The 25,908-nt window shown below is 37.1% G+C and overlaps 1 protein-coding gene across 6 annotated transcripts in view; it reads right to left on the bottom strand.

The window, feature by feature from the left end:
* Window positions 1-1,231: 1,231 nt before the first annotated feature.
* The window catches only part of LOC145988637 (cyclic AMP response element-binding protein A-like), a 305,719-nt gene continuing 281,042 nt past the window's right edge, over window positions 1,232-25,908 (bottom strand). For 5 of the 6 annotated variants that reach the window (XM_083123681.1, XM_083123682.1, XM_083123679.1 and 2 more), the window contains exons 6-10: window positions 22,322-22,465; window positions 18,732-18,968; window positions 12,148-12,233; window positions 9,701-9,898; window positions 1,232-4,218 (exon numbers count right to left, since the gene is read on the bottom strand). In XM_083123681.1, the coding sequence (XP_082979807.1) occupies window positions 12,192-12,233; window positions 18,732-18,968; window positions 22,322-22,465 (423 nt within the window). In that variant the 3' untranslated portion in view covers window positions 1,232-4,218; window positions 9,701-9,898; window positions 12,148-12,191. Of the gene's footprint in view, window positions 4,219-9,700; window positions 9,899-12,147; window positions 12,234-18,731; window positions 18,969-22,321; window positions 22,484-25,908 lie in introns of all 6 variants that reach the window. The other variant, XM_083123680.1, reaches the window with a different exon arrangement.

Below are 25,908 nucleotides of genomic sequence, written 5' to 3'. Positions count from 1 at the left end.
CTTAAAGTGGGATTCGAACTGTGCCATGTGCCTCCACCAGGTATCGACCCTGGGAACCCTCGATTACAAGGTGACGTTTCCACTACACCATCGTAGAGACCCTATATGGGATATAATGTGGAGAACTATCCATGGAACCACACTAATGGGCCTACCTTAAGCTTATGAATATTATTACTCATGCTCGAAGTGAAAAGAGGGATGTGGGAGAATGGTATCCCCCCCCCCCCCACCGCTAGTAAAATTTTCGCAAAGCATCTCCCTGACTTGACTGACTGTCATCATATTAAACCATAGAGCATCCCTAGCTAACCCCAAGGCTTGACCAAACATCCCCCAGATAATAATTTTCACTTCAAGCACTGATTATTACGGGTTACTTCACTTATGAAATACAGTTCACTGTGTGTAAGTATTGTGCTTCAAGACCAAGTGACTGAGGTCCCAACCACAAAGTATAGATTTTCAAAGTAAACAAGCTGACAAAGTAGAATGCATAACACAAGGGTATCAAGAGAGGCTAATTATCAGAAATTCAACTTACGTAAAGTAAAGGGTCATAAGGTACAACAACACTCTTAGTTCTCGACAAGAATGCTCTACATTGAGCAATAATTAGTGACAAAAGTGGTGCTCTCTTGAGAAAAAAATAGAGAGAGATCACCTGTAGTAATTCGCAAATGAAAAGTACCTACTCAGTTCTGCTGCTGATAGGAAGGGAAGGCAGTGACTATTTCATTACTAAAATTAAAATATGGCAGATACGTAGTCTTGCATTTTCACACAAAATGCAGATATTAAACAATAATGACAAATACTGCATTGTACACACTCAAGAAGCTTAAGACTACATGTAAGAAAATTATCAGTGTCTATTAACACGTTATTAACAAACATTTGCAAGTGAATATGCGAGTGTGAGTGGAAAGAAAATCCTGATAGGTGTTCATATATGCCACGGCTGTACTGGTCCACCAGATAAAATTCCAGTGCACCCCCTTTACCATGGCAAAAGCATGTAATAAAATTCTAACACAACACACCATTGTCATAAGGACAACCAAGTTCATAAATAAGACCCAACTAATGTCAATTAAAGATTTATTAATAGTTCCATCTTGCCATAATCTGCCCTTGATTCAAAATGAATTTACCGAAGTCTAGTTCAATACACGTAAACAAACACCAAATGATTCACGAGGACACCATTCACTTAAATAACAAGACAACATCAGTGATGAACCAGTTTTTATTATTAATTTGCAACTCCTTCCCAACTTTACACATATAGGTGCAACATGTGACACAAACAATGACTTTAACCATGTATATATTAGATATATATTCATGTTCTCCATATACATGTTGTAAAGAAACAATGTGCCACCCAACATAACAATGTTACAGCATCTCCATCTTCAATTCTTCCACTTTACCAAAGAAAAATCATCACTCTGATGCTCTTGTGCATTACAATGCACGTTTACATACACACATACACACATGCATACATGTTAGGTAAATAAACAACATGTCACTTACAAAAAGTGCAATGCAATAAGTAATAGAACAGCTCAAATACTTCTTTCAAAGTAATTAGATATCGACATAAACACACATTCGTTTGTACATGCATAAAATGAAAAAATATGCTAAGTGCACTTTTATATATTCATATATAAATTTAGTTTTTCCAACACAATTTTCACAACAGTCAGAAAGTACCAAAATATATTATATTAAAAATAAATAATTTCGGTTTCTTTATCTGCTTGATAACTCAGGTGCTAACCACCTATACATCTTTTCAAAAACTTGCCATTTCTTTAGAAGGTCAAAACTCAGCACCATCATTTTTAGAATTAGCATTTGGCTAACTGGATAATGGACTGGCTTATGATAATACCATATAAGTACACAAAGAATTTAGGAGTTTTTATAAAACCAGTCTCTGGTATTTGGAAGTCAAGATTAATACCATAGTTTTAGTACATTTCAAACTTGATTTTTTTCTTTAACTTTTAATTCTTTTTTCATGTGATTTCTACTTAATATTCTAGGATGCATCTGAAAGTATGCAAACAATGGAATGGTCAAAAAGGAAGGGGAAAACTTCATGTTATAATAAGGACTGGTTTTATTAAAAACTAAAATTAACCAATCTGATGGAAGGAGTGATAGCTTTACATATATGCATCTGGTGAACACAAAATTGAAATGAAATAATGTACATGAACACACAAAAAAAATACTTTTCAAATGTGAATGCAATGTGATAAAGGAACAAATTATTTTGAACCAAGACAAGATTCAAGTACTAGTACTCTTAAGTACAAATGTATTTAAGATGAACATGCTATGGAGTGTTATGAAATAAGGAATACCAAATAAAAAGCCTCCTCCTCAACGCTTCTCCTATATACATATAATATGTTTCTGGATATCTCACTACATTTCGTAGCAAGATGGAATGCATTTGTATGCTTTCTCGCAACCAGAGAAATAGCTTCAAAAAATATATATGTATATGTTATGTAAGAATATAGACTATACATGCATGATATTTAATGAAAATACTCCATAAAATGTTTTTTACATTAACATGAACAAGTATTTCAGTCTCATGTTTCAAAACGATCTTAAATATTCACTTTTATTTATCCTGACCTACAATACTTCACTTCCGTTTATGTATATATATATATTTATATATGTGCAATTACAATCAGAGTAATAGTCCATGGCTGATAACCAACAGTTAAGTGTGGTTCTATTCTAACTTTATCCCGTATCATACTTTCAAAGTCAATACATACCACAAAATATTTGCATCATTGAATAAAACTTCACACAATTCATATTTACATGGTTACAAGATGGTTAAGTCAATGTATGACAATGAATTCATCATTGTTTCCATATTCACACTTGCTGCTTGGATATTTCAAGACATGTATTGGAAAATAATTCATTAAAAAAAAGAAAAGCATGTATTCAATTATACAATGCATAGCATACAATAGGAATAGAACTAGTGCCTCCATATATTCTAAAACAATGAAGACAAAAATCATTTCAACATGTTAAAATTTGTAACCATAAACTTGCATGTAAAAGTCAACAGAATGGATCCTACATAAATATAACTTACAAACTATGATTGCACACCATCAATACTAACAAAGACATTCAGTAAATCAAAGTTCCATAACTATAAGAAAAGGAAATCTACTATGTACAAAAAGCAAGACTTTTATAAAGTTCTGCATAGAAATATAGAGGACCAAATTTTGCTTACAGCAAAGTCATTTATAAAATATTTCTATATAAGTTGTGTATGTGCATCATGGATCAACATGTGCAAAAAGAAAAAAAACTACACATTAACACTGCTTCTAGCAAAACATTTTAAAATGCATGATCTGGCACATTGGTTTTCCTGAATACATAATTTGTTGTAATAAATTATAAGGCATTTTTTAAGCAATATATTTTTGAAAACGTGTTAGTAAATTGCTTCGTCATAATAATCAGTAAGACCTTTTCACTGTATAAACAGCATTGGACCAAAATAGAGCATGAATATAAATTAAATTATCTTTGATACAACCATCATCATTCCAACTCAATTGATCAGAAATGTACTTGAGCAACCATGGTAACATAATATGCAAATTTCTGTTGTACAGTAATATTATATCATAGAACATTGTGTGATATGCATATTTAAGTACTGTACATAGAACTGTTATGTGAATCCCAAGCATTCCACCACATGTTTTCTATTTGTCATCAGGAAGTATAAAATGCTAGCAAATGCTACATTACGTCTCGGCAGTTTTTTTAAAAAATTCTATTCCATTCAATAGAGCACAGAATTCACTTGCACACAATACATATTCATATCAAAATTACAATGGTGTATCTCCCTATACATAACCATCTGTCTACCATCTTTTTCCAAGATAGTATTTGGAATTGAAATATATATTACTTTTTTGATACAACAACGAACTCTTCAGTCAATTGACCGGTGTACTCAACAAGTACTGCATCCATGCACGTGACACACACACACACGCACACAAAAGCACAAACACAATTAAATCCCAAAGGTTCTTTCAGGTTTTTTAAGCTACCACATGCTGATAGCACCACAAGCACTCAAATTATCAAATACAATGATGAATGCTTCCGAAAGGGTCCACATATTAAGTCCTGCAATAGAAAAAATACAGCATTATGAAAATTAGTTCAACAAGATCCCATATAGCACTTAATAATACTGGTATGCCATGTACTCTATGGAAATTTGTGTAATACTTAGACACATCAGTACACTAAAGAATTTTCTTAAAGAGGTGTTCATAATTTAATGCAATTATGAAGAATAAAATGGCCTGTCTGCTACCACATGGGAGGCATGAGGCATGTAGCAAAACGTGAGACTTGCTAGGATCATTTATGTTGCAATGGTGCTTCCTATCTTGACAAAAACAAGTTGTTGCAAATATCTTTTTTTTTTTTACTTTTGTTAGTTTGAGACCACTCTTGTTTGGTCAGTTGATTTAACTAATGTTGCTTATTATACCAACTGGTTAATTGTGACGTGGGATGGGTCTTCCTGTGATAGTGATCTACATGAAAGTGGTTTGCAACAAGAATAAACAAGAGCCAAAATTCAGTGTATCCCTTAAATGAACAACAGTCACATTTTTACCATTGTTATAAAGAATTTCCCAGACAGTTTTTATAAGATGCCTACATATTAGCAGTTAATTTTAAAACTTACTGAAGCAATGAAGATGTTAAGCAGCCAATGAAGCAGTTTGGATATGAATCCTGGCATGAGTATGAGTGCCCCTTTGTGAGTGTCAATGGCACCAATTACATCTAATAACCATACATCCTCATTGTTACAATTAGCCTAAAGAGGCAGAAAAGTGACCAGACAAAATAAAAATACCAACACACCATATCAATGCCATTGGTATTGAATAATAACTAAAAGTTACTCTAAGGTTGAAGGGAAAAACTATTTTCTGCTAATGACAACTAAAGTTTAACCCAAACAGAATAAACAGTTGCCATCAAAGAGTTTCAAGTTTGAATTCAGACCTGGGAACTGGTTTGGAGTTTTCAATGTCCACTCATCAATTTCATATCAATACTTTGTCCTCTATGCTTCAATTAGTCAAACGTGGCAGAAAAAGACATGCAAAAAACCTAATGTGAATACAAAAATATGGAAAGAAGAAAAAATATTTTGTTTAATTAATAACAAAACAACAAAATAAATGCTTTGTTTAATTCCTTTGATATAATATTTATACCGGGTGGAGGACAAGAATTTCAGCAAACGTTAGGTGGTTGGAGATACCATGAAAACAAGTAACTTTTCCTGACACTAGAAATGCTTACTTTAAATGCACATGCACTTAAAATTTATCCAACACAACAAATGACTGCACAAATCTAACTTCTAATTCTAATTATGTAACTTCTTAAAGAGCAAACTTAAATGGAAATCTTGTGAGTGCCCATCTTCTGTTATAAATAGTTAGACTTCTTTCTTTTTAATGCCGGTGCTAATCTTCCCAAAGGCCGTGGATATATCTCCGAAAGTCGTTCATCAAAATCCACCCCGCCACACACACACACAAATGTACCAGGTGGTTATAATTAAAGTGACGGTGTTCAGAGTGGTACAGCACGGGCTGTAATGAGAGTAGCAGTCTGAAACTTCGTAGATATGATAATGAAGCAATGCGCTCGCGAATTATGAAAAAAAAAAAATTAGTTCCAATTCTCGCCACCAGGGTAAAAAATGGCGCTGTAAGCAGTCGAAACGTGGAATTTTCCGTAACTCTGACGTCAAAGTCGGTGACATTGCCTAACCATTGTGTGAGCTCCCTGGTTGTCATTGGTGACGCTTGTTGCTTTTTCCTTTAGTAATGTTCATGTAATTCGAATAGTGAAATTGTAGCGATATTTTATTACAAAGAGTATTGTTTTCTGCGATTTATAGTGTTTTTCCTGTAACTATACCACGTTTTGACTGCTTACAGCGCAATTTTTTACCCTGGTGGCGAGAATTGGAACTAATTTTTTTTTTGCATAATTCGCGAGCGCATTGCTTCATTATCATATCTACGAAGTTTCAGACTGCTACTCTCATTACAGCCCGTGCTGTACCACTCTGAACACCGTCACTTTAATTATAACCACCTTGTAGTTTGGATAAACATGCAGTAATTGATTTTTGTTTGAATGTTGATAATTTTATTGCATTTTTTTTAAAAATAAATTTTCAAAATACATAAGCTTTTGACAACGACAACTGACAGCATTTTACAATTATCCAGTCCGTCGTAGCACAGGAACACATACAAGGGAAACAAATCATGCCTGAAATCATCCAACACTAAAAGATGTCCGCATGTTGGAAGTTCCAACAGTGGCTTGGAACTACCACAAATAAAACACCAGACATTGTTTACCTCTTGCCGAGATGACAACAATTAAAAGGTGCATGATATTCGAAACCTTTCATTGGATTTGAAATTAAAAGAGTAAAGAAAGAAAAAGCACGGCTCACTTTCGGGATTGCTAACATAAAACGTACAAAAATGCTCAGGCTCACTGCCATTGTAAGTGTACTGAAAAAAAATCAACAAGTCAATCATAAGAAATGATCCTCCGCCCCTGATTTTTGTGTGAAGATATATACAATTGATAGCTAAAATATAAAATTTTGTCCCCCAAAAACTTCCCATGATGCAGGCGTGTCATGAATCCCCCTCTCCTTTATGGGCACTCCTGCTCTACGTTGCGTCATATTTATGAAAATATATATATATCCCCAACCAAAACCCCCTTAAGGCGAAAAGTGCTTTGTATTCTCTTTCTGGTCCAGAGACATTGCATAATACATGTGTGTCCCACACAATTATACCACTTTGTTATCTTCCAGATGAACACAATTAATCTGCTCAAGTTTCTTTCTCATAACCACCATTTTTTTTCCCCCCACATTTCCCAGGTTATAATTTGTTACTGACAAAGAATCATTGTAGCCTGAGACCAACTGTAGGTATAACTGGAAATATAAAACACTGGCTCGCTCTTGCAACATAAGCAATACCTAATCATTCAAAGTTGTGTTCACAGTGTGAAAAAAGTTACATTCATGAAAGCACAATAATGTTTGATTCTGTGCTACTTTTTAAGGATTTGTTATGTATCTACTTCTTCCCTGACTTTTCAATTATTTTTTTTTCGAGTATGTAGGGAAACATACAAGGTCATACAAATTGTACTTCAAGAGTAGAGCTACATCATACATGAAGTGGATTATAAATGAAAATAAGTTTATTGTACACAACACGAACTTTGTTTGTGTAGTGTAAGGATATCGTCATAAGCAACAATTGAGAGATATACACACAAAATCAATTAGCACTGAATTATTGGGAGCAGACATGCTATAGCCTATAACACACCAATACGTTACACATATTTACTACATCACTTCCATGGTTGACCATACAGATTAGGCATTTTTTTAAAAAAAAAAAAAATCAAGATTTTCGTATTTGACTTTATTAAGAAATTTCTTCTATTATGCATTAATCACTGTCCATTTGCTTGACTTCTACAGGCTTGCAACCTTGAAAACAAAGGTGTGTGTTATATCTAGTTAACTCAAATTACAGTATAGAGCAGCGGTGGTCTATATCCAACTCTTGAATATCGTTAAGTCTTAGATTATGGTAGGTATTTTAGTTAGGGGAGATTGAGCATTAAATTGAGGGGTGTAACAAATTATTGTGTATTACTATTATCTTAGACTGTTGCGGAAATTCTGGTGTGGGAACTGAGAATTATTTGTTTTGGAGGAGGCAATATCCACTCTACAGTACAAACAGTAACTGTCTAATATTGGCCTGGAAATTTTGGTGGGAGGATTGAGTATTAAATTTAAGGGGATAGATATGAAGCTCTTGATAAAGTGTTAAATCTTAGATTGTCAAGGGATTTCTGTAGTGGGGGGGGAAAGTTCGAATATTATATTTTGGGGACTATATTTAGCGAAATGGTTCCCATACGTTTTTGGTGCCGAAAATGTAAGAAGAGAAGCTAGAAAATAGTAAATATCGCAAGATTCTAAGAAAGTATTGAATTAATATTCTTGAAAGCCACAAAGAAATGGATGCAAAAATTCTCTTGCTCACTTGACTTGCAATAATTTGTTATCAAAATATGTGTGTGGCATTTTACTGAGGTGAATGTGAAGTTTTATACTATAGCTGCATTACAAGACATGAATGATATTCTCGATATTGATTAATAACATCACTTATTAAAATATATATGCTTAGTGTTAGTGTACTGCTTAATTTAAAGCAGGTGCATCATTTGAATGATTTACTTCTATTAACAATATTATTGTATTATTGATTGATTGATTGATTTGTTGTTTTAAAGTACACTTTATGCACAGTAAGGCTAATCGGGACTGGACCTACAGTTTAAAGTGGGATCTGAACCACTTGTGCCTCCACCGTGTATTGGACCTGGGACCCCTTGATTACAAGGCGATGATACAACTGCGCCATCGGGGAGGCCCTATTATTTTATTATTGATTCCCTGTATGCTGTAATAGTTGTACTAAGTGTACTTCATATAGTAACATCTTGCATGTTACCTGATAAACAGAAAAATAAATAATACCAAATTCGCATTTCTAACTTCTTGTCACAGGGCAATTTTACTTTAACAATTGAAATTTGCACTAATTATAAATTCCAAGTAATTACTGCTATGGATTACTAAAATAATTATATTTGCCCCAAGCAGAGGGGGAGAGTTCTTTAAAGGAGGAACCATATTATATTCTCACCCTGAGCTTAGGAATTTCTAGCTAGGGTTCTGTAATGTCTTGTGAAACAATAATTGAATTGGTCACATGGCTGCAGCATGTTATTTGGTTTGCCCAGGTTGAATTTTCTATCTTAAGTTGTGTAACATTTTGTGTTAAATACTCAAATTGTGGGTTTCATATATCTTATTCTCTACTCACGAACACTGTTTAAGTTCATATTTATGTAATTTAATTTATTACATGTAACCAATCAACATGACAGCTTTCTGTTATTTCGAAAACTGAACAATTAAAAAAATATGGACAGTTTAACATGGCATTGTATTCAAGTAAATTATTTCGTAACCATCCAAACTATTTTAGGGGTATTATGATGAACGATATTGGGGTATAATGCATCAACGGTCTTGGGGTGATGGGCATCCCTGTTTACGGAGGTGGGGCAGATGAAGTATAGTGTTCTGTAAAGCTAAGAGAAAAGTTACTTTCAGTAGACACGCTGTCGTAATTAAATAATTTATGTGGATTATATGCGACATTGTTTGAGGGTATGAATGATAAGATTTGGGGTGATGCATAATATGGGGGGTGCACCATTGTTCTTGCGGGGATGGGCATCCCTGCCAATCTTGCTTGTAATTATCAGTCCATGGTAATAATTAATGCAAATTACTATGACTGATGTGGTTACACCAACCTTCATTTTCCAGGAGGCAGCCATGCCCCTTTACCCCCTCCCTCTGAACTCCTTGCATTTGCTGTACTTTCACTATATCTATTACATCAGAAGTACTATAAAAATCGATATGACATACCTTATTTATCACTTGGTTAAAATGGAATGTGAACTTGTAGACTCTTAAATATCTTGTCCCTTGAGGAAGCATTGGGTGCTAACTCTCATTAACTCTAATTTTTGTACATGTATTCTGGAATTGGAAGACTAGGTGTGAGCAAACAACAATGAAGATGGAGGTGACATCCCATAAGATGGTAGAGCAAAGCACCAGCACCTGCAAAAACATGAAAAGAAAACACCCTGATTAAAAAAGCAGTGTAGCAGACAGAAAAACACTGCAATTCTTGTATCTGCAAATTCATTGTACCATGGTTCACCAAGACATTGAAAAGTTACTTTTTACAGTTACTCTCGTTATTAGCTAAGTTTATGGCCGCAATGCTCTGCTCAAACTGACTCAGATAAAGTTACTCTTTTCAAAATGTAATATAATTACACTTACTGTTACTTAAGGCTTGGGTCAAGCCACATGCGAACATCTTAATATGATAGAAGGTATATTCTGTTTACTAAAGGGTGTTCCGTATAGGATGCCGAATTTGAATCGAGTGCAATTATTTTGTTTCGAGGTTAGTAGACCTGTTCTTACCAATGTTGGTATCTGTTGTCATGTGAATTAGTGTAGCCTCAATTGTTTTGACTAGTTTGTTGTGGTTACGGTACGGAACAGTTTACGAATGAGTAACGTGTTCTCATTGTGAAGACATTTTACCAAAGTGGTGAAAGTGCAACGCAGACAGTGCGAAAACTTCGTACGATTTTCGGAAGGAATAAAACACCTAACGAGTCTACAGTTCACAGACTAATGTTGAAGTTTCAGTCAACCGGTTCAGTGTCAACAGCGGAATCGTTCATTCTCGTCAGACAGAGCAACAAATAATCAATAATTTTGTGGAGCGTATAATTGCATGCAGACTCAGTAGGGTTGGACATATGCCTGACATTGTCTTTCATCTGTAAATTGGAGATGTTACTGCTTACATATATGTGAAATTTAACTATTTTCATGATATTTTCCCTATTTTTTATTTAATTTTCTAATTCGGCATCCTGTACGGAACACCCTATAGTTATAAGCACTGGTAAAGTAAGTTTAAGTGTGTTTTGTAAGTTTGAAAATAATTTTAAAATACACTTTTCAACACAGACATTAGGCATTACTGTGTGTAAAAGGTAAAGTGCTCCCCTGTGCTTAGCACCACACCATGAACGCGTATAGGGTGTGGGGGTAACGCCCCACACTTTCTTGATCCAGTCGTGAGTGGGGGTTATGTGATCAGCATCATGCCCCCGACTGCCTTTACCCCCAGGTACCCATGTCATTTGACCCTGGGTGGGTGCCGGGGCCGCTTCCAAGGTTAGAAAAGTTACCGGATATGAACCGGCTGGGGATCGATCCCGGGTCCTTTAGCATGGTAGTCAGACACATTACCGACTGAGCTACAATGCTCAGTATGGTGAGCCAGGTCTTAAACTGAGCAGTGATGTGGAAATCACAGCTCACGTCACAGTTTACATTCTCTAGAACATTAGCACACTTTTTGTGTGTATTATACCTACAAAACTCTGCAACATGTTCAAGGAGAAGCATGAAGACTGATTAACTACAAAAGTGTCCCAATAATGATCATCCGTGCTGTTTCAAATAGAAAACTTGAATCAGGGCAAGGGGTAGACTAGGGGAGCTGAAGCCTAGGATGCCATACACAGAGGGTGCCATTGAAAGCTTTTTTTCTTTTTCAAGGCAACAAAGAATATGCAACGGAAAAATTGACACCTGGCAAAGGCAGAGGAAGCAGGAAAACATGTAAAGTGTTATTCAACCCATGTTCCCATTGAAAATTTTCAAGTGATGAAGAGACCCCTAGATACTTCTTCTTTGGGGGGAATCACCACATAAAAATGGATGTCGCCTTTCAAATCAGCACATGACATTCCCTGTTCGACCACGTCATGAAAAGATCTCTATTGATCTATTCAAAATAGTTTTCGATTTATGAGGTCAAACTACAATCCTGGCTAGGGCATCAAAATATGTAGCTATGAATATCCAGATAGAGATGACTAAACCCTCCTCAATCTTTGCAATGCACGTGGACAGACTCCTACCCAGTGGCGGCGATTAGAAGGGGTGCAGGTGTCCCTCCCCACACTTCTTGCCTCTAATATGCTACCTTGTCCCTCCGTATTTTGGCATCCAATCACTGCCACGTCCTATTCTGTTTAATGGAGGGGAAGAGGTTTAGAAACTTCGAAGTAGCCCTGTTTTGTTGGCGATTCTGCTCCTGTAGTTGGGTGGAAGGTTGTGAAACTCTGTCATGAACTTTATAATCATAAGGTCTCTAGTTACACAATTAGTGAATTAATGAATGCTTGTGAAAAACAATCTTGTTCTATATGTATTTATAAATGAAAAAAATGCATTTCTCTTCTAAAAGTAATATGTACAGAATTTATACTCACCCATACTTACAACATAAACTTCGCAAATGCACAGTAAAGAAACATTATTTTACTGAGCTTCGTGTTACTGGATATGGCATATGACGCTGCAAAATAAGAAAATGTTGTTAAATGTTAAACATTAAAGAATTTATTACTTTGCAGTTTGCATTTATTCTGCAAGCTACTTCTATTCTACTTTTGACCTTGCAATGAAAACAATTCAAGGCTCTTATGCCATTACTTTAAGCTTCACATTTTTTTTATCATGCCCTTTAGTGATTTACATACATGCACATGGTGGTATTTGAAATGAGATGAGAAGTGAATTCTTTCCTATGTTTGTAAATTTGAGCCTTTGGCTATAAGTACCAAATGAAAACATTTCAAAAGCTACACTATTACAAGGAATATTATGTGTATGCCCATTTTTTTTAACTAAGTATGTGCTGGTCTCTTTTGTGAAATGGTTAACATTTTGTACTATGATTCAAAGTCTACGTAAGGCATGAATGTTTCATTGTTTTTGTATTCCTTATCATTTAATTAATTCATCACTAATCATCATCATTGTTATTAACCTAGAGAGGAGAAAAGCAACAAAACAGTACCAAAAAATTAAGTGAAGCTGTTTACCAGCTGACAAGATGGCAGATCTGAATTAATGAAGGAAATTTTATGATGCCTTAGTGCATGGCACGTATGTGATGCCAGTGGACATAAACAAGATGACCAACATCACAACAATTACTAAATGGTTTCTTGAGTGTAAATATAAAACAACATAACACTTTCTTTAAAACATGCAATACATTAAAGAAGATTTGCATTTTTAAGCTTGGTATGGAACTAACTACAATTTTTCAACAAAGAAGTAAAAGTTAATGGGAAAAAAATCTCGAAAAGCTGCTGGCACAATGTGTGATTGCTGAAATGAATTATTCTTCATCCACTCTATGAACAAAGTCAACAAAACCATGTGAATTCTGAGAAATAATTCCTTTTTCTGTGTGGTCTGCTGTTATTTTACCAGTGAAAATATTGCTCGTAGGAGTACAGCTCATCCCAGCTGGAATTTTCTATTGGTTCCAATTGAAATTTCAATTTGATTCAATTGGTTTCAATTGGAATGAATTGGATTCTATTGGATGCCTAATATAGGTATCGGAATGTATTGGTTTCAATCGGAATCTCAACTGAAACCAATTGGAAAATCTAGACAAATTCCAATTGGTGAATTGTATCAAATTGTAAGTTTGTATATATTGTAGAATCAATATGTTATAAATTCATTTATTGACTCAAAGCACAGGTAGATTAATTCTTGACACCCATTCCCTGTGATTTAGAAGTTCATTGGAAGAACAGCACACTTGAACTGAATTTCTTTTGAATTCTAATGCATACTACTGAAGTCAGATTTATATTAATAAATACCCAAGAAGAATTCTTCCTTAAGAACCAACTGAACCTTAAAGCCATGGACGTCTGCAGGAATTTCTCCAGGGACGGGCAAGGAAGGTATTTTTTTTTCCAGGGGGGGGGAAACAAGGCACATCTTCTCCAATAATAATGTTGTTCCCTCAAAAAAACATTGCTTAAATTTGAATTTACCATGTTCTTGCAATAATTAACACATATTAATGTGGCTGAAATGAAACTGTGTGTGTGTGCAATATATAATTTTTGGTTGACTTTCACTTTCCAGGGGGGGGGGTATAAGGGGTACCTTCCACGTAGGTGCCCAAAAGTCAACCTCACTTCCACGTAGTGCACCCTGGACTAAAGACTAACGAGGCTCTGGCGACTGGCACTATGGCCAGTATAATTTTGTGTGTGTTGTCCTGTTTTTTGTCCTTGTGTGTGCTGAGTGCCTGTTTTCAGCCTCAGCTTTTAACAGAAGTCAGAACATTTTAACGTTTTTAGTTAGGCAACGTTAGAGTTGTTATTTGTAATGATAAGGGGCTGGCCCCCTATAAAATGACGGGAGCAAAATAGCCTAAGTGCTGACGCTCGATCTCGATCGTGTGCATCGTCTCGGGAAAAAGCAAGCAAACAAGAACAGACCTGTGATATGCAAATTTCTGTCTGACAAAAAGAAAGAAGAAGTGTTACGCAACAGCAAAGAACTGAAAGGAAGCCGTGTGTATTTGGAGCAGGACTACTCTGCAAAGGTTCGAGAAGAACGGAAGAAGCTCCAGTACCACATGATCGAGGCCAGGAATCAAGGAAAGTATGCATACCTGCAGTTTCGGTATCTGTTCATCGACGGGAGGCGTTACACACTCGGCGACCTGGAGAGTATGCAACCGGACGAAGTACCTGTCTCTCGTCAACGTGACAAAGGAATTCCACCTACCCCTTCCGCGCCTCCGTCGGAGGCCGCGACGGCAGCTGGAGCAGCAGGAGGGCAGGGACCGAAGCAACGTTCGCCATCCGCATCCACCCTCTCTTCCCGTCGGGACCCGAGGGTAAGGAACAACAATAGGGAGAGAGGTCATTCCACCCAATGATGGACAGGCAGTCAACGGTCATCCCCAGAAAAAGGGAAAGAGGCGGTGAGTAAAGCATTATTTAATCTAGCATTTCAAAATACCCGAGGACTCCGTACGAAAATCAGGACTTTCTCTCAAAGCGTTTTCGCCAACGACTATGCTGCAGTGGCTGTAGTCGAAAGCTGGCTGGTACCTGGCATCAGGGACAGTGAACTGTTTGATGACAGATATGGCGTAACTAGATGTGACCGGAAAATGAAAACCTTGGGAAAAAAGGATGGAGGGGGGGTTATTTTAGGAATACAAAACAGATACAGATCAACCACCATAGAATTAGCTGACCTACCAATTGAATGTGTCCTCGAAAAAACTGTAATTAACGATATTATGTCTCTGTATATATGCATAGTATATTTCCCACCCTTGTGTACTATTTCAATTTATGAAGCGTTTTATGAAGCGATTTATTCTGTATGTCTTCCCAGTTCACGCATACTCCTCGTAGGTGATTTTAACTTGCCGGAAGTAACAGGTTCTAATTATGATTTCAGCAAAGGCTCGCAAAAATCTAAAACTCTCTCCAACTTTATGTCTTACTACAATTTAAGTAGTGTAAATAATGTGTTAAACACCAACAACAAAACACTAGACTTAGTTCTGACTAACATCCAAAACGTGTCGGTCTGTAAAGAAACTGAAACGTTAGTACCGGAGGATGAACATCACCCCCAACTTAGCATCGAATTCTTTGTTTCGAAACATGTTAAAGCAAATAAAGAGAGAACAATTAGCATGCGTAATTTCCAAAAAGCAAACTTTGAAGTAATGTACCGTGAAATTGCTACCATCAACTGGGAAGAAATATCCAATCAAAAGAATGTAAATGACGCGCTTGATATCTTTTACGAAAATCTGGATAAAGTTTTCGAAGCTACCGTCCCGTACAAAAAGAAATCCATAACATCACGATATCCTAGTTGGTTCACCAGTGGCATAATTAAAAACATTAAAAGCAAATCCCACCACCATAAGAAATGGAAACGTGGAATTGGTAATACCAACTTTCATCGTGCACAGTTTGAAACTCTCCGCAAAATAACCAAAAGGCAAATTGAAATAGCTTACAGGAATTACATATCAGAAACAGAAAATTATATAAAACTCGATTTTAGACACTTTTGGTCCTTCGTTCAAAATAAAGGGAGGAAAAATACGTCCATGCCCCTCAAATACAATGACACTACACTAGACGATGACGAGGCAATTGCGAACGCCTTTGTCCAGCATTTCCTTTCCACCTATAAGAGCACGCCCGCGAATTACGACTGCAATTTAATCGAAGACCACCAAAAGATAGACGTAGGCGAAGAATTTGTACTAAACGCAATCAGTATTGATGATGTTGAAAAGGCAATAAAAAAGTTAAAACCAAAGAAATCTTGTGGCCCTGACGGCATTCCGCCCTACGTGTTAAAAGGTTGTGCAAGCTTATTAGCCCTACCCTTAATGAAAATATTCAATCTTTCCCTAACCACATCTGTATTTCCCAGGAAATGGAAAACATCTACAGTGCGTCCCGTACCCAAAAATAGTGGCACCGGTAACATTGAAGAGCATAGGCCCATATCTTTATTATCTGCGCCCGCAAAAGTTTTCGAAAGTATTATTTATCGAAGATTGTTGTCACACGTATCCCCAGTAATATCTGCCAACCAACATGGCTTCGTCCCGGGTAGATCCACTGTTACGAACCTATCCCTCCTAAGTCATTTCGTAGCAACTAATCTAGAAGAAAGAAAGCAAGTAGATGTCATCTATACAGATATATCCAAAGCCTTCGATAGAGTAAACCACGATATCTTGTTGAGTAAACTCTCGTGTTACGACCTCTCCAAACCAGCACTAAATTTCTTTGCTTCTTATCTAAAAGACCGTAAGCAGAACGTATCTTATAATGGAATTTTAACAGAAGAGTTCGCAGTTTTCTCAGGAGTCCCCCAGGGTTCGAATCTCGGACCTCTGTTATTTTTAATTCTAATCAATGACTTACCAAAGTACCTGTGTGACTCATTCAGACTCTTATACGCCGATGACTTGAAATTCGGTAAGACTATCTGTAATATTGATGACTGCAAATCCTTACAAAGTGAAATCAATACAGTAACAAAGTGGTGCGAAATAAATGATCTTAATCTGAACATAGCAAAATGCTGCACGATGACATACTCGCGCAACAGAAAGCAAATTGAATTCGATTACAAAATAAATAACACAAAAATTAAAAGGGTTAACGAGATGAGAGATCTAGGAGTTACATTTGATTCAAAACTTACATTTGCAACACATGTTGAAAGGGTCGTAAATGAGGCACACAGGAACCTAGGGTACGCAATTAGAATGAGTAAAGAGTTTATGAACAAAGAAATAATGAAAATAATATTTAACGCTTTAGTCCGAAGCAAAGTAGAATATGCAGCAGAAATATGGGCTCCTCAGGACAAAAAGTACACGCATAAAATAGAAATGCTACAGTCTAAATTCGTAAGGTACGCTACTTATAAAGAAACAGGCATATATCCCCGATACGAATCATACACTTCCCTCTGTAAACACCACAACCTGCCTTCTCTCAGCAAAAGAAGGAAGACGCAAATGCTCTGTTTCTTATACAAAATCATGAACAATAATATTCAAGTGCAACATCTTCTAGAACAAATACACATACGTGTTCCTATCTCCAAGACACGATCCAAAGGGGGCCTCTTTTACTGTAGTAACAGAAGATCGAACATTATAAATAAATCACCTATCAGGAGAATGTGTGAACTGTACAACAGATGTTCCGAAAGGGAACCAAAATTAGACATATTTCACATGCCTATTGGGACATTCAAAAATGTTATTCAAGGAATGGAAGAACAAATGTCAACAATGTAAACATAAACGCAATATTTGTAAATATATATTTCTTTCGTAGTTTATACTCAATTACATATATGTACGTACTTTCTAGTGTGTCAATTATTTACAGGTAATTTATTACACACATAATTAATATATTTCTTTAATGTAAATAACTTCTATCCTTGATTTATCCTTGTTTATTTTATTTCCATATTTTATGTAATTTATAATATATTATATCTGTATCTTATATATATTGTACATGGTGGTAAAGATCTGATATACTGAGTGTAAAGATAAATAAGAAATGTAGAACACAGTAATTGGGCATTCGCCTGTTGTGTTTAGTAATAAATAAATAAATAAATTCAATTCACTTTCCAGGGGAGCCATGGTCCCCTTGCCCCCTTCCGGATGCCCATGCTTAAAGCAGCTAGTACTTGGAATAAATGTTCATATTAGTTCTTGCTTTTTCAATATGAAATTTCCATGGTTACTCATGGTTATTCTTATGTGCATGTAATGCAATTGGAAAAATTAGCAATCTTTTGATCAACTAAGTCGATCTCGACAGTATTTTGTTTGTTTATCACTTTTCAAGTGGGTCAGATTCTTTGTTCAACCTAATTTGTTGCTGTTTTCTCAAGTGTAAAGGAAGAACAACATGTCAATTTATGACTGAAATTTCTTCGATTTTCTATAAGTGTGTTAAACACAATGAAGCTACAGAGTTAAAAACTTGTTCATATATTTAAAAAATTTTTGTATGTGAAAGTTTTTCTAAGTTTCAAATTCCACATGCTTTACCATAAATTTATTTTAGTTGTTTTATATGATTTCTCCATTGCATTTACAGTTGTATAGATAAGAATTTTTCATAAGCAATATGTTGAAAACCATAAAATACTTTCCAATAGAAACCAATTCATTACAATTGACCAATCGGTTTTGATAGACCAATCGGTTCCGATAGTGTGTCTAAAAACTCTTATTAGCTATCGGAGCCAATTGGAAAAATTTCCAGCTAGGTTAACATAAGATCCCACAAGTTCAACATAGTAGCTTAATTGCATGCACTCTATTCTAGCACAGCTGCCATTGGAAGATCTTGGCAACCAAGTGCATTTGCTTACATTGACTTCCTTCTTACAACAAACAGAGAATGGTATTATAATCCATAATAATGGTCCATCGTGTGATACTTACCACTGATGAGTCAGTGGCTGTTTGGGTTGCTGAAGATTTGCTGACTTTATTGCTGTTTGATGAATTTCCAACCAACAACTGCAGCTTATGCAACTGACTAAGTAGGTTGGTGTTGGTCCCCTCAAGAGTCTCAATTTTCTTCTTGAACTCATTGTTTTCGCTTGTGAGGGCTTCTACTTTCTTCTCCAAGGCGTCCATGTACTCCTTCTTTTTTCTTCTGCTCTCTTGTGCTGAAATCTATGCAAGGAAACAATTTAATTAATTTTTTGTGGAAGTAAACCATGAAATACTTGAACATGCATGGAAGTGAGCGAGCAAGTGAAACCAAGAGATCGAAACAGACATAGATTACTGGTTCATTTGTACTACTAATTATATTTTTATATATTCACTCAAAAAACAACAGATTACATATATTGCAAAAATGCATGAACTGATTGATTGATTGATTGAGTTGGTGCTAGACCTACAGTTTAAAGTTGGATCTGAACCACTATGTGCCTCCACCGGTATCGAACCTGGGACCCCTTGATTACAAGGCAATGACACTACCACTCTGCCATCGGGGAGGTTGCATGAACTGATGTTCTTAACAATTCCTACTAATAATGATGCAGGACCTTGCTATCAAGCTTTAGCAACTTGAAATTAGCACAGAAAGAAATACTACAACAACACAAGTATCACATCGTGACGTTACCATCAGTGGTAGAACCAGGTGCGGAGCATCAATGTAAGCCTTGTAAGCTGGGCTTACACTTTAATAGTTTCAGTAAACTCAGGTCGATAGCATTCAAATTACTGTTTATTAGGTTGCAACACTTCAGCAAAAGATGACACATGGGGAAGCCTTCAGATTTGGCTTGCAGAAGTGCTCGCCATGCACACTAGTGGTCCCCAGTCTGAAGGAAAACTGTCTGGGAAAAGAGGGATGGACAAACAATGCTAGCGTAAACCTATAATCAGAGGCTTACAGTGTTTATGTGGGAGGGTAGTCACATTGCAGAAAAGAAAAAAAAAAGGGGGGGGGACTCTTTCCCAGTAAAAGGGAATTTAGTCAGGAAATAATGGTAGTTAGATTCTGCAGCAAGGTGATCATACATTGTTGGTGTTATAACGATGCATACAGAACAAAGTACTTTGATTAGTAATAAAATTAAAGTTGTGCATCGTATATTTTGTGGTGAGATTATTAACACACATGCAAGGACAGTTACACAACAGATTTTCTGAAATTGAGGAACTAGAATTTCTTTTTCTGTTAGATTCAGACACTTTCCAAAATTACTATGAGAGTTTTCCAACAAAATGGCAATGAGTTGCTGCTAATATTATGTGGGCTGTAATTTGTTTTTTGTTTGTTTGTCAACTAAACTGGCTGCTATGAAACTTCAGTTTCTGATATTAACAAACATTTAATCTCGGCAAGCTTGTCCAAACCTCTTCGAGGGAGAATTTAATTTCAATTTTGTTAATTCCTGCAACTAATGCATCAGTTGAGAGGACATTATCTGCTTGGAAGAAGTCACTCATATACACGCATAGTAGACACATTTAGGAGAGACTCGTTAAATTATGAATAAATCGCCATTTGCATTTTAACTACATTTGTAATGAAAGGATAGGAGGAAGAAAGAGAGAGGTGTGTTTATTCTTAAATTTATTTAGTTAGAAATTCTGAATAAAACTATTTTAATTTGCTTAATAAAAAGAATGATGCTGCCATCAATCAAATTTAAGGAAACAAAATCAGTACAGTTTATAATAGAAATAACCTTCTTCATCTTACACTATTCGAAATTCCATGCTCTGCCACTGGGTAAAAAAAAGAATTTCATAAATAGGATATCAACATATGGTACAGACTAAGATATTTCTCCTTGCTAAAGCAGAACACACAGTTAACAAAAGCATAAAATCCACTCTAATTCACTAATAATATATATATATATATATATATTCCAATACACAATATATGACATTAAAACAATATATAATACAAACTTTTTTTAGAGCAGCAAAACAGATTGTAAAACAGGTCATCTAACAAATACAGTGATTCTTGAAGCTTTCTTGGCAACGAATGATGAAAAGATTCTCTCGGGGGCTATCGACCAGATGAGTTGTGGAAAAGATTTCAACCTTTCAAGAGCTAATGTCACTCTGATCTTCAGGGTATTAGTGCAGTCCTGAGCGTCGTCAACCCAGTGTGTATACGTTCGTGGAGGAAGTATCCTGGTGAAGGTGGAAAAAAGAATCTTAATCGCGACACGAGGCTCGAACTGGACCCAGCCTGGGTGGCGATAGTTAACCAAAAGTGCGGATGCAGCAGACACTGCACATGATTGGTCTGCCATCTTCACCAGGATATCCCCTCCATGAACGTATATACACCAGGTTGAAGCTCAGGACTGCACTTATACCCTGAAGATGAGAGTGATGTTAGCTCTCGAAAGCTTGGAATATTTTCCACAACTCACCTAGACGATAGCCCGAGAGAATCTTTCATCAAAATACAGCGATTGTTTGAAGCACTTAGAATGCCAATTAGTGGGCACATAGTGAGATGGAAAGAAGCATAGATTGCAGATAGCTTCCCATGAGCAAAGATGTTGTCTCTAAGGGAGGATGAACTGTCTCTAGTCAAAAACACATAAATTAAAATTCTGTGTAGAAAATTAGTAGAAACAAATTGTGGATGACAAAGATTTCGAGAATACAATCATGTTTTCCCTTTGTTAAAAATGGACAAGAAACTTTTTTTTAGCTATATGAGGCTGGAGCTCAACACATAATTACATTCTTCATGAGATACAAGAACCCTTGATACAAAATTGAGAAATCTGGCAGTAGCAACCAATCTTGCCTGAGGAGGGTCATACACGTATGCAAGCATCGGGAATGAATGTTCAAAACATTTTTGTCTATTCGTAGGCACTTGTCGTGATTGCTGACAAGCTTAGATTTTGTGTGCAAGTAAACTTCAAACAACAGTGACATTTCCTTCTACTTGCTACCGCTTGTTGGTGCTGGTTGAGAAACACAAAATAAGTTATCTTTACACATCCATACTCATATAAAGAGGCTGGGTCATAAGAGGAAGATTATATCCTCTTCCAGCAACCCCTTCCTTTCTTGCCATTTGAAAAATCTGCATGCATAACTGTCCTACAGTTCTTTCAATGAATAAAATTCAAAGTTTACACTATCATGAAACTTCATGATGAAAAGGAAATGCGATTTTCTGTATTTTATCACATAATGAAGAACGTAAAATGAAAAGGTAAAACTTTTCCTGTCAAATAAACTGAATAAAAATTACTTTCATCAATTTTGCCTAAAAAATAATTAAAAGTGATCATAATAAGTGAATAATTAATATAAATAAATTTGATGAAAAGTTTACACAAAACATATTCAGATTTAATTGTGAAATGTTGTCATATAATATTAATTTATTTAAAAATCTAACAAAACCTAAAATAAGCATAAGCAAGTTTAAAAATGAGTGTTTTGCTTGACATTCAGTAAGCAAACACTTTTGATCCTATAAATTAATTTATAAATCACTATGGAGCAGTTACACTTACCTTATTTTTAATTTTTCTTCTGATTTTCTTTAACGACTTCTCCTCTGCCTTTGTCAAAGGAAGTCTTGTAGGAATGGGGTAACCTTCGGCGACCAGCGTTCTCTTCTCCTCCTCTGTTAAGATCAACATTCCCGTTGACCCCTTCTGTAAAATAAGAAAGTCCTGAGCAATTATTTTTGGTGTTCCTCAAGAGTATGGGCAGAAATACTCTGTACACACGAACAAAATATTATTCGTGTTGTCAGTCAGGAAGCAATCTTAGCATGTCAAATTTCAATGAACTGTGAAAATCAATTACTATAGAAAGCCCTCAACTCAATGGTCATAGTGAAAGTTCTTTGCTGGGGGGATACTTGGTTGAATTTGGTAACAAGTGGGGGGATGCTTGTATGGTTCAACATAGGGATAATGAAGATGATGTTTACACAAATTATCCTATCTGAGGGTAGGGGTGCCTTGTGCAGTTTTTCTTAACTTGGGAGATACCATCCCCCTGCATCCTTCCCCACTTCGAGGACTGCCTCAAATGTATCAGTGCTCTTCCTATATCAGATATCTTGCTCTTTTGACAGCAATTTATCAAGAATATTGAACTCCAAAGTACATGGAGGAAATATATTCACATCACAAGATATGCAGGTACTGAAAGGATGCGGTCACATGTCTTGTCCCTTCACAGACTTGCCCTTGACAACTTCAGATGTTTTGCAATATGCAGGGTGGTGCTTGAAAGGAGATATGATGGGGAATTCCCCCACTCCAGTTTCTGCATCCCCTTCTGATCATTAGCTTTTTTGCACAGGTGGGAGCTTATATATATGAAATCACAATGCTTCAAAAGTAGTTACTGGAATTCCCTCGGCCAACACTAAAATACTGAAAAGATTTCATCAACTTCCTTGCTTTACCAGAAGGACCAGGAAGAAGTCTTGAATCTGAGTTTCCAGTTCATAGGAATTCAATTGCTGCATGTATGTAATGCTTTATTTAATTAGTTGTAACACATCTGTTTTATTAAATTTACCGGTATGTTGTACTGACCTGCATATTTGTAAATTCTATCACTTGCTGAAATTGTTGCAAATCTTTTACGCATGTAAATTGTGTTGAGATTTGGCAATTACTTTTGTTACGTTGGGATGCTTTTTCCCAGTGGGGGGGGGGGGGGATTCTAGTAACTACTGTTGAAGCATTGGGATATTATACAGGGTGTTTCTAAAGGTCGTTTACAACGCTTGGGAGGTGATTCCTCACACGAAAACAAGCAAAAAGTGTGAGTTCCATTTTTACGACTGAGGCCTCGTTTCCGAGATAGGAGCCTCGCAAAAGGTGACAAAGTGAACGTCACACCTAACTGGGACGAATACTATCACAGATAGAGAGGCGGTTCCAAGGGAATCATAAAGGAATCGTATGTGCTCAGTCCGGAAGTCACTATGAAAAGTTCACTGCACGCATGCGCAATGGAGTCCTCAAAGGAATTGGGGATTTCCAGCAAGAACAATGCATGAAAAGGGTATGTAACGCAGCAAGAAGGACCGTGACAATGAGAAATGCGTTAAAGACAACACATCCCGACCTCAAACATCAAAACATGAGCACGGAACACAAAATCCGAAAAGTTGAGCACGGTTGCATACCCCAGTTACACGCGATGAATGAACGAATCATGTCATGTGGCATACGAGACACATATTACTCCACCAGGAGGAGGGAAAGAAAAACACAATATCAGATGATTGCGACAACGTGTATTTTTACACGCGACAACTACGTAATATCCCCCCCCCCCCCACACACACACGCACAACAAACAACAAAAGCTACAATGTCTTACGCTCAGACAGTGCGTGTTACTGTACACCAACTGAAGATGTCACTTTCACCACACAAAGGGGGTGGGGAGCAATACCAAGAGTGTTCGAAAAGGATTACTGTGACGTAAAAGAGACCAGTTTTGGAAGCGCTGCGCAGGCAAGTCTGGCTCTCGTAGTCTATGTTTGACCTTCATGACTGCTGTACCCGCGAGAGGAGCTCGAAGGGTTGGTTCTCTCCAGCAGTCGTCCCAGTCGTGTTGCAGGTGCTGGGATATGATCTGCAGTTCGCTCTAGGTTGTCATACGGATTGAAGAGTACTAGTATGTTGTATTGAAAGAAGTTGACGTGGTGGAGTGGGCACATCAAGTATCGCAACAATTGGTCTGTGGTGTTCGTACGGTGATACGGCCAATTTGTGCAGTGTGCCAGTGTTAAACAAAAACGATACTTTGCAGTTCCAGCTCCCTATTACACAGATGGCTGCGTATACGACCCAGCAGCTAGCAGACATGCATCTCATGTATGGGGAGGCACGTGGTAATAGCCGTGAGGCAAGGCGTCTTTATGGAGAACGCTTTCCACATAGACGTTTACCGTCTCACGCCTTCCTTCAGGTAGTGGACAGTCGACTGCGTGAAACAGGGTCAGTGTTACCACCATGGCAAGAAGTTGGAAGACCCCGAAGTGTACGCACACATCAGTTTGCAGAAGATGTGTTAACAGCGGTCGCAGAACGTCCTGGCACCAGTACGCGCGTGCTTGCTCGGGCACGAAACACGTCTCATGGGAATGTTTGGCGAGTGTTGTCAGAGGAAGGAATTCACCCTTTTAAACTGCAGAAAGTACAAGAACTGTTACCTCGTGACTGTCGCCCTCGTATGGAGTTTTGCCAATGGTTGTTGCATCAGCTGAACACAAACCCTCACTTCGGGGCAAAGGTATTGTGGACAGATGAAGCCATTTTCACCAGGATATCCTCAATAGTAGAAACAGTCATGTCTGGGACTTTGACAACCCACATGCACTTTTGTGGCCCATCACCAGCACAGGTTTTCAGTGAATGTGTGGTGCGGGATAGTACATGATCATTTAATTGGACCATACATTCTCCCTGCTCGCCTGAATGGTCGCACGTATCATGCATTTCTTAGTGAGGTTCTGCCTGAACTGTTGGAGACTGTACCTTTGGCACTGCGGCAAGAAATGTGGTACCAACACAATGGGGCACCAGCTCATTTCGATCGTAATGTACGACATTTCCTGCATGACGTGTTTCGCAATAGGTTCATTGATAGGGATGAGCCTGTGCCTTGGCCACCGAGGTCGCCAGACCCCAACCCTCTCGATTTATTTCTTCTGGGGAGAAATGAAAACACTCGTATACGACACACCTGTCACATCAGCTCGCATCAACGTCGCCGATGCGACGGTAGCAGATACACCTGGCTTGTTTGCTCGTACTCGACAATTCTTGATTCCTCGCTGTCATCTCTGCGTAGAAGTGAACGGCAGACATTTTGAAAACCGTCTGTGATTATTGCCCTCAGCAAATCCTAGTGAAAACACTCTTGGTATTGCTCCCCAACCCCTTTGTGTGGTGAAAGTGACATCTTCAGTTGGTGTACAGTGACACGCACTGTCCGTGCGTAAGAAATTGTAGCTTTTGTTGTTTGTTGTGTGTGTGTGTGGGGGGGGGGGATATTACGTAGTTGTCGCATGTAAAAATACACGTTGTCGCAATCATCTGATATTGTGTTTTTCTTTCCCTCC

The sequence above is a fragment of the Lepisma saccharinum genome, chromosome 6 (assembly GCF_977018435.1).
Source record: "Lepisma saccharinum chromosome 6, izLepSacc3.1, whole genome shotgun sequence".
Taxonomy (NCBI): domain Eukaryota; kingdom Metazoa; phylum Arthropoda; class Insecta; order Zygentoma; family Lepismatidae; genus Lepisma; species Lepisma saccharinum.
The sequence above is the reverse complement of the archived record's forward strand: the minus strand, read 5'-3'. Positions and strand labels throughout refer to the sequence as shown.